This window comes from Typopeltis vanoorti, chromosome 22 (assembly GCF_054136105.1).
Source record: "Typopeltis vanoorti isolate ZY-2024b chromosome 22, IOZ_Tvanoo_1.0, whole genome shotgun sequence".
NCBI lineage: Eukaryota > Metazoa > Arthropoda > Arachnida > Uropygi > Thelyphonidae > Typopeltis > Typopeltis vanoorti.
In genome coordinates this window covers 48197732-48207908 of record NC_143570.1, presented here as the reverse complement: position 1 = coordinate 48207908, position 10177 = coordinate 48197732, and the positions used below count along the sequence as shown (strand labels likewise).

General features: G+C 35.1%; 1 protein-coding gene across 1 annotated transcript; it reads right to left on the bottom strand.

Annotated features, from left to right (window-relative positions):
* Window positions 1-583: 583 nt before the first annotated feature.
* LOC150094404 (G protein-coupled receptor Mth2-like) lies at window positions 584-8992 on the bottom strand. Its single transcript, XM_090412460.1, has 3 exons — window positions 8894-8992; window positions 7397-7477; window positions 584-3000 (listed from the first exon to the last, which is right to left on the bottom strand). The coding sequence occupies exons 1-3, from the start codon at window positions 8990-8992 to the stop codon at window positions 1561-1563; spliced, it is 1620 nt and encodes a 539-aa protein (XP_090268586.1). The 3' UTR covers window positions 584-1560.
* Between the last annotated feature and the right edge of the window lie 1185 nt (window positions 8993-10177).

Sequence of the window (10177 nt, the reverse complement as noted above, 5' to 3'; positions counted from 1 at the left end):
AAGAGAGTAGAGCATTATTCTTTCCTTAAATATCTGGTGGAGCATGATCACATTTGCCGATTGATTCGAACTTAACACTTTGCAATTTTTCTTTGCTTTCTCGAATTCATTAAAACTTTTGTGTTAACTTTATTAGCCTTCCGAATGACGATGCGTCAATCCTGTGCAATAATTTGTAGAGCTAATTAATTTTGTACGGGAGACTTGTCATTTTTAAGATTATCGCTGTAATTATTTTAGAGCCAAAATCTTACATAACATTATTAAGCAATCGAGAACTGAAAACACCGAAATTGAAACACTTGGAGGATGTTGAGTGGGGGAGGGGGGAGTGAAGTCATGGGTTGTATTTGACTGTTCTCTTGGTCGGTTAACAGTGGTGGGAGAGTGAGAAAACTCTTGCAAGTAAATAACTCAGATCCAGTTATAAAGATAGATAAAGTTTCACATATATACTTATTTCCATTTATCTAGTCAAAGGAACCAAATACTTATTTGAATTTCCGCCGCATGAGGAATATATTTCATATCGGACACGTGATTTGGTAACTCTTTATTAGGAATAAAAAAAATACAATGATAATATAGATTGTTGTTACAATATAAGTATTATAGCAATTAGTGATACAAGTAATAACACAAAAACACCATATTATAATGCAGTACTACTGATAAGATAAAGATTAATAAAATCAAAGGAAAAACAAGCAGAGTAGTGAAAGTAAGAAGGATGTGTACAATAACGTAACGAACGGCAACGATCATGTAATAGAAAAAAAAACTCAAACACAGTCACTGAAAATCAAATGACTGTATCTCGCATAATTTTTAGATGATGCTACACAAACGTAACACAGCAGTTTTAAACAACTTTCATAACATAGGAATAAATCTTATGAGGTAGTTTCTTAATTTAAAAAAAAAAACTTAACATTTGCTTTATACTAGACATTTGACAAATAGCAGTAACTTTTGAATAAAAAAAATTACAGAAAACGATATTAAAACTGGCACCGAATTGCGGCCTTCCTTGAAAGTCCTGTTTTTGAGGCTGCCAACTCATCTGCAACCGATAAAGGATTCTTACTGAAGTGTTCATAAATACAAAATTCTTAGATTTCTCTGAACTTTCAGATTTCTATTGGATCCTGATATCATTTTTCATGCTAAATGTAACACTGACATTTTGGAAATATTTTGCAAGAAATTTAAATGAAAATATTGAATTTCCTGGCGTCCCGATATTTTACGACCATGCCCTTTACTTGTTGGTGTGGAACAAAGTCATAAAGGGATCTCAATGTAGCGCTATTTCATTGTAAAGCTAATTGGAATTTAGAGGAAATCAGCCTTATCGTCGCTGTTTACGCGATGAAAAAACTTGTTTCAAAGAGGAAAAAGGACGGATAAAAGTCCATCTTACACGAAATTTGATTGGAGGTAGTTTCACACTAAAGACTCATTCAAAATCGACTGAGCAAGGAAGGAACTATAGCGCACATTGGTGAAATAATATTCATAAATTGACACTGAACATACCAAGAAATCTGGAGACTAAATTCACATTGAAGTTGTTTGGGATTTCGATCCTTTTGAAGTTGTTTGGGATTTAGATCGTGATAATATTCTGTTAATGAATTTCTCTTTTACAATGGCACGCACTTTACCAGTTAAAGAAAAAGCAAGAAATATAAAAAGGCCCTGAAATGCACTGAAAAATGTAAAAATGTAGAACGCAGCTGGGGAACGCAAAACATTTGCAATTATTACAGTAGTCCAGCTAATGCCCATGATCAGTGCTAGTCTTACATACATAAAGAAACTTTTCTTTAATGAACGACCTTGGTTTTCTGAATTTTGAATGCTATTTGACCTGATGGAATAAGCGCACAAAACAAAAAACACGAAATTGATGCCAAGCAATGTGTATACTGGGGCCACAAAGTAATACAAAGTGGATTTTGGATTACGGAACCAGCAAGTCTCGTTTCCAAATTTTGGACGATATCCGTCCTCTATGCCGGGAACATTGTCAAGTATAGTTGCCACCATAACAACTCCTAGAGAAATCCCCCAAGAATACAGAGAATAAACCAGAAATCTTTTCCACTGAAATTTTTGAACCACTCGAAAACTACGAGCAATTAGTCTGAATGCATACCATATGTCGAAGGCTATTGCATTCATCCAGAGGAAAGAACTGAGGAAAAAGTAGTAGAGAAGTTCTGCAGTGACCACGCAATAAATCCCCCGTACTTCATATATTCCAGCAATGATGATGAAGAGGTATGCAAGCATCAAAGCTACACACATAGAGGCCAGATTCCATCCTGGTGTGTTTCGAAGACTAGGAACTATACAGAAAACAATTAAATGAAGTATCAAGAAGAAAATCGATATTCCTATACCTGTCATATTTAGATAAAAATATGCATCTGACTTTTTCTCCACGGGTTTAGATTCTTTTCGTTTTATATACGCTTCCGCACATATCAGTACACGGTCGTTGTATAGTGCAAACACTTCAGGTGGATAAGTTTTATTAAGCGAATCGATCACTGTGAGACTTCCATTAGGATGCAAGATTGTGTTTGTTTGCAAACATATTTTCATACAAGAAACGAATTCCTGAGTAAACATTTTGACACAATCCGCTGGCATAACGCAAGGATTCTTAGTCCCACTCTTGGAGCATGTGGAATTGTTATGCGAAAGCATAATTTTTTCAGAAGAATTTGCTGCTGTGAAGTTAGTTGTTGTGCGATTGTTTGTTAAATCTGATATTTCGATCTGACTTCCAACTGACACTGCTGACATCATTATTGATACTTGAAGGTAATGGAAAGTCATCCTTCCAAAATCACGAATCTGTTTCATGATTTGCAGTTTTGACTTATTGGCCAATACACTCAAGAACAATGATTCAAAACACCTGCTACTGGAAATTAATTTGTTTTTTAAAGTATACCTACTGAGTATTTTTTTTTTAGAATTAAGCATCTGGATTTGAATTCCTTATCCATTCAGTAATTCATAGTTCCCATCTACAAATAAAAAAATACTTTTAAATCATATGAAAAAATATTAACCCTTTATTTAAATTAATAACTATTATTAATTTAGTATAAAATTGTAGACTATCTTATTACTTTAAGAAAAGGGTCGTCCACTGTGTAATTTGAACGACAAAGACAATCATTTCTCGATACCTAATAATATAATGAATTCCATTCAGTCATTGAGACTTGTAGGATGACTGACTATGGATCATCCTAAATGATGTCAAGAGATTTTTGAACTCTCTTCTTCCTATCCAGTAGGCGTAGCGACGGCGCCTTCCTCAATATGGCTAAACGAGAGCCCTTCTTAAGCCGCGCTGTGAGGCAGGCTGCCTCTATGCTACACTCTGTCGATAGTACTGAACACAGAGTACCTCCACTTAAAATTGTCGCTCAATATTTCTAATAGTTAAATAATCTTACTACACTTTCTTTATAGATAACTTCTTAATTATATAATTCTTTATAGATAACTTCATTTTGTTCCGAAATCGGAACAAAATGCTTTCAGTTATATAGCAATAATGAAATCTGTCTATACGCTTCACGGAAGTATAACATATTCATATGAAATATTTGGTAAAATCATTAGTGAAAAGTGAAGAAAATTTTATATTAACATAACATGAAACATTCAAAAAATCTTGCTTAATCGTTCCTCCCAAAAGTAATGTAGATCCACTATTTCCTTATGAGAGAGGAATTATTTAAAGTGACTTCTTTTGAGGTCAACATTAAAATTTTAGCAAATTAACACTTTATGATAATTATTTGAACCATTTCAAAAAAATAATTTATCTGATTTTGATTAGGTAAATTAAACGAAGATGACTTACTCTCACATTGAATTTTAAGCTTTGTCCAAATGAGAATATCTTTACACATTCAGATACAAAAACTGCAAAATTCTCCAATATTAAAGAATGTTATTCCTACCTAAGAAACAATAGGACGAAATGCAAAAGATGAAATGGAAATTGTGCAGTCTTTAAATTCAGTACTTTTTTTTTTATAAGTAGAGTGAGCAAAACGTAAATGTATAGCGTACGTCAACTCGGAAGCAAATGACGTTCGCTTGCAGAAAATTTCGCAACGGAACTTGGCCTCTTTTGTCGTTCGTTGTTCTCAGGAAAGCCCACGTGTTATCTAAAGATTTAATAATGTCTAATAACCTAAAAGCGAACAGTATAATGTGCATATAAGTAATTTAAAGATTATTCTTAATAAATTAGAGATCCAACCTTAATTTAGGGGATGTTTAAAGGTATTTACGGTAACTAAGGTATTTACCGTAACGGTGTTATGAGAAGAATACTATTATTCAAAGAGTTTACAGGTGAACAATCATGGATGAGTTATTCTTTATATAAGGATAATTATTGAATTCAATCACCAAGAAGAATAGATAGACAAAAATAACTTTATTATAATGTTAAATTTCAGCCTAAATGTAAATTTGATATTGTAAAAAAATACTTCAGCCTGTTGGAACCCAATATTAATAATCTTTTAAGATTTTTCCCGGGACCAGTCATCCGATATGTGCATTTTTTCCACATGATACAAACGCAGTATAAAAAAGGAATTTCAGAATAAATAAGGGGCAAAGAAAAATACTAAAACTCCGTTTATTTGCACAATCCATCTAGGAAATGACAAAAACTCTGGTCATTGTTCCTCGTCATCTCAAAGGAAATGGTGGCCACAGATTACTGAAGAATTAATGATGAAACTCAAGAACATTTCGCTATTTCTAGAGGTCTTCCCGAGACTCACTGACACCATGCCCTTTTATTTTTACTCTTGAATATATATTCAGACTCTCAGTAAATCGGCATGGAATGACTGGACGATTCGTCAGGACAAACAGACATAAGCAGTCGACTTGTATCATAATACGCTGATTAACATTCATACACAACAGATTTGTCGGCCGTAGTAAAATCGAAAGTCGTTAAAACAGAAACAACTACCCTGTTTACTAAACGAGTAATATGGACAGGAAATGTTCCCTAGTTGGTATCTACAGACGGTTTGTCTAACTCTTCGCCAATTCACGGTACTCATGTGTACTGTATACCTACAAGCTGTCATGACGGGATTCATAATAATAACATGTAAAAATCCCAAGTAGTTGACAGCAATATTAATGCTTGCTTATTATTATTAAAAGAAAACTCCAGGGAGTCAGAGACTCATCGAGGGAGATCTCACACACACACACACACACACACAAGCTATCATACTTGTTCTTGAATTCATTCACGCTGCTTGCTCTCACAGCATCCAATGGCAATCCATTACAATCACGCACCGTCCTCTGAGAGAAAAAATCTAGCCCTCAGACCCTTCTTGGCGGCCTTCATTCTCAGCTTCCAAGGATGCCTTCTCGTCCTAACAACCCACCCTAAAGTGAAAAATTCCATCAATTGAAATCTAATACGACACTTTTAGAAGTTTGTAAGACTCAATCATATCACCCTTCTTTCTACTGTTTGCTAGTGTCTGCAGTCTACAAATTCTCAATCTGTCTTCATAATCAGTATTACACAATCCTGATATCATTTTTAACATTCTCCTTTGTACTCTCTCCAGTATATCAGAATCACAACAGAAACCAGACCTGCGGACAATAGTCCAAGTGAGTTCATAACAAGGCCTCGTAAAGAGGCAAAACAACATCTTTATCTTTACATTGAACGTTCCTTTCAGCATTACAATTATCTTTTGAGTTGTATTTGCAATATTTACCCCATGCCCCTAAACTTTAACTTCCTATCTACTAACACTCCAAGATCCCTAACCTCATCAGTTAATTCTAGCCTAATCCCGCCAATATAATACGACATTGGATATCTAATCATGCCCAAGTCAATGATTTTACATTTACTGACATTGAACTGATACTCATTTTCCATGCCCACAATTCAGCCTATTCAAATCAGTCTGCAAAGACTGCATATCAGCAGCATTCCTGATTAGCCTGCCTATCTTTACATTATCAGCAAATAACTGTATGTCGCTTTTCAAATCCTTCCTAACATCATTAATATACAGATTGAATAACAGAACCGTATTCTTCAAACGCCTTAGCAAAATCCAAAAGTATGGTGTATCCATTCCTTTGTCTAGTTCAATGGTAACATTGTTATAGAATGTGGTCAAGTTTCTAAAACATGACCTTCCCTCAGTAAACCCATGTTGTTCATTGCAAAGTAGATATTCATTGTCAACCCATTTCTGAATGCGGCCCTTACCAATTTTTCCAAAATCTTCACCACCACACCTGAGATACGAATTGGTCGATAGTTGGACATCGGTCTTTGCAATGGAATTACCATACATTCCTTCCATTCCTGTGGAATCTTCCCTGTTCTGATACTCATATTAAACATCCTGGTCAAAGGAATGGCCAGTTCAGCTGAACACTCTTTTAGCACACGTGCTGATATCCATCAGTCCCTGATGCTGAATTCTTATTCAGTTTGTGCAACAGCTCTAATACCTTGGCCTCCACCTGCGTTTCTTCTTCTAGTGAAGAGGTAACAGAGAGCTCAATGTTGCGTTCACCAGTTTGATGGCGTTTAACGAAATTGGCATTCATTAACTGAACAATCTCTTCTGCATCTGTAACCCTCACGGCATCAGAAAAGAGTTATTCTTTCATATTCATTCTTCGTTTTACTTGAAGCATATCGATAGAATTCTTGTGTTGTCTTTATCACGCAGAGCCATTTTCTTTTCATAATCAGACTTTGCTTTCTACAACAGTTGAGACTATTCTAGCCTGCTGCTTATAACGTTCATAATGGACGTCATCTTTATGCAAACGGTATTCCTTCCACATCGCCCTTTTCTTACGAATCTTTTGCTTAATAAGATTACACATCCATTTGACTCCTACTTTATTTATTCTTCGAACTATCGGGACACATTCTGTATCGCATCATTCAAGTATTGTTTAAATGCTTCCTATGCACTATCGATATTCTTTCCATCCAGCAATCGATCCCATTCCACTGAACTCAGTCTACTCCTCAGTTGGTCATAATTTCCTGTTTTGTAGTTCAGCATGTAAACCTTTTCTGAGTGAAACATTCATAAACTTAGTCACTTCACAAGTGAGTAACGCATTATCACTGTCACCAATCGGCTGACACTATGATCAAATCTAACACTCTTTGACCTCGAGTTCCTTCTGTCACATGCTACTTGAGGAAGTTGTCCCACAACAACTCATTAAATGCATTTTCATTCTTCTCAAGAGATTCTATTACTACCCAATCAATATTTGGATAATTAAAGTCTCCCATTATGATTAGCCTTTTTCCGCTCACCTTTTTTATTTGGTGATCCATTTCTTCATCACCAGCAACCGATCCACCAGGTCTGTAACAACACCTCACTATGTAATTTGTCTTGATAGATTTCAACTCACATCAGATGGCTTCAAACTCACTGCCACATGAAATATTGTTAGTACTATTACTACATTCATAGGTCTCAAATCTAACAGGATTTAAGTCATCCAATATCATTAGCAGCAAGCCCCCCCCCCTCCTCTCATATCCACGCTCTCATTCCTAAAGATATTTTACCCATGACACTCGATACCAGTTAGTAGATCTGATTCTGATAGCCAGGTCTCACTAATTTCTACAATCTGAGGTCGCAACATATTGATTAAGGCAACAAACTCTACCCCTTTGTTTCTGATCCTCCTAGCATTCGTGTACAGATATAATACAGGTATCCCATGCTTAACGCGGCGAAATTAATCGCGGTAATCCCTTGATATACGTGGCAAAGTTTTGATAAAGGCGCCTTTAACCCTGCGGAGCTCGCAGCTGATCTGTCAGATATATGCAAAATGTTTAATATAAATATTCTTACACAATTCAGTGTATAGCTTGGAGGTCATGAGAAGCTGTGCATTCATATGTTACGAGTGATATTCCGCACTGTTTTTTTGCTGTCAGTTTGGTTTAACACATGTTATGTAAGGTTGAGATATTTGAAGTAAATTGTATCAGAGAGATACCGCGACCTCCGATGTTAGTAGAGTATGGTTTAGTTGTTGTTTTTTATTCTTTGTTCAATAATTTTTAGATTGTAACTGAAAATAAATAAACCATCATGTATTACTGAAATAGAGAGCCAAAGGCTTATTTATCATATATCTCCTCTAGAAGATATGCTTTACATTATGGAAAATACTAAGGAAAGTGATCTGGAGCTTACTCCACCTTTACTACGAGTTGCCCATAAGGTAGCTTTTGCTTGCATCCGTCGAAACGTTTACTTTCTATATATTCTGCTATCGTGAAATAATGCTGGATTCAATAACCACTTAATTTGTACCATCATGTATTATATTTGCAGCGTTTTTTCTTTGTTTTATTGCTTGTTTGCCGAGGTCTGGAGAATCATTTTACTTGTTATCGTAGAATTTAAGCCAATAAGAAAGAAACTAAAACTGCTCAAACCACTATTGATAACTTCTTTTGATAAAAAAAAATTGCAGTAAATAATGTAGGTACAAGTATTTAATAAACATTTACTTTGCATTCATTTTTTATCTTTCCTAAAAGAGTACCATATAAAACGAATTATTAATACAGTAATCGATCATGGACGAATTCTAATTTTTACCATTGATTATTAGATCTGATTAACGCGATTTTGATATACGCGGTAACACCGATGGATTAATCAACCGTGTTAATCGAGGGATGGCTGTATTCTACCTGTATGTTCTTTTGTATACTCTTGTTTGCAGTCTGCCTGATACAGTTGGACAACTTGCAGATCTCTATTCTTCTCTATTGCCTTACACATGTAGACATGTTTTCACCCATATGATGGGTCTGAACAGGACGAACACAAACTCGAAATCGTTCTCGCCTCGTCAACATTTCAATGACAAAGCCCATTCCCGTCATTAACAGAGTTATATACAATTGTCGCTCTCACACTCACACCATTTCTCCCATTATAATTTAGTTTGCCTGACTCTCTGTGTTAGGTCTCATACCAGTTATTAGTTTTTCCAGACTCCTGATACCAAACACATTCAGTTGTAGGCCATTGCCCTTATACAAATCCAATCTTCCCTCAAACTTACTCCACACATCCAAAAACTCGCTTCCATTCCTTCTACATTGCCTACGCATCGAATCGTTTGCCATCAAAGCCCCTCTTTTTAATCCATTTTTATCATAGCGTGGTAAAATACTAACGATTTTCACTTTCTCCCTTTTCACTCTCGCCTCTTTCAACAACCCTTTCATGTCCTCTCTCATGCTGAACTTATCGCCAGTTAAATCGTTCGTACCCACTACAACTACGATTTCGTTTACTATTCCTTTCTGTTTTTTAATTACTTGCGTTATATTTTAATTTTCCTCTAGGAAAACTCGATGTTATAAAAAGAAATGTACAAAATTTAGTTTAATATTGGTCATTAAAATAAAGATATATGACGAAATCCAAAACTTTTTGATTTAAAAATACAAAATGCAGATATAAATAATCATACAGGGGTAAAGATGACTTGGCTCCATTTTGCATTCTCAGAAGCGATGAATTCTGTGAACGCACAGGAAATTTCTAAATACGCATTTAGATTGTCGCCATCCGTCTTGATAAGACGAAGGAAACGGATGACAGGCCGTTAACATTTGTAATCTTGATAATAGATACTGCAGAAAAAATAAATAATATTCTTTAACATATGTCATCCATAGATTTAGTCTACTTTTGAACCTCACTTAACTGTTTTTGCAATAAAACTACAGAATTTAAGCAACCATTGACTAACATGGAAAAAAAAAAGAGTGCGCACATTTCATACATAATAAATGTCTAGTAACAGAAATACAAACCACTTGATTAAACCAGTACACTACTCGTGTACCTGATGTTTTCAATTACTGATATCATTCAGTACATGTAATTTATAAAAACAGAGTAAATAAGCTCACCATTCTTGAGGACAGTCCTAAGTTTCCCGATTTATTTTCATCAATGCTTATTACATCTGCCGGTTAATCTAAGCACAAATTCTAATTTATAATTGGATATTCTTCTTTTCCTTCTGACATGATTAGTAATTTCAT

Coding starts and splice junctions, on each gene's coding strand:
- LOC150094404 (XM_090412460.1), bottom strand. CDS start 8,992: ATGGGCTTTGTCATTGAAATGTTGACGAGGCGAGAACGATTTCGAGTT. Junction 7,478..8,893: donor GTGAAAACATGTCTACATGT/GTAAGGCAATAG, acceptor AAATCTATCAAG/ACAAATTACATAGTGAGGTG. Junction 3,001..7,396: donor TGGATCACCAAATAAAAAAG/GTGAGCGGAAAA, acceptor ATTCAAATCCAG/ATGCTTAATTCTAAAAAAAA.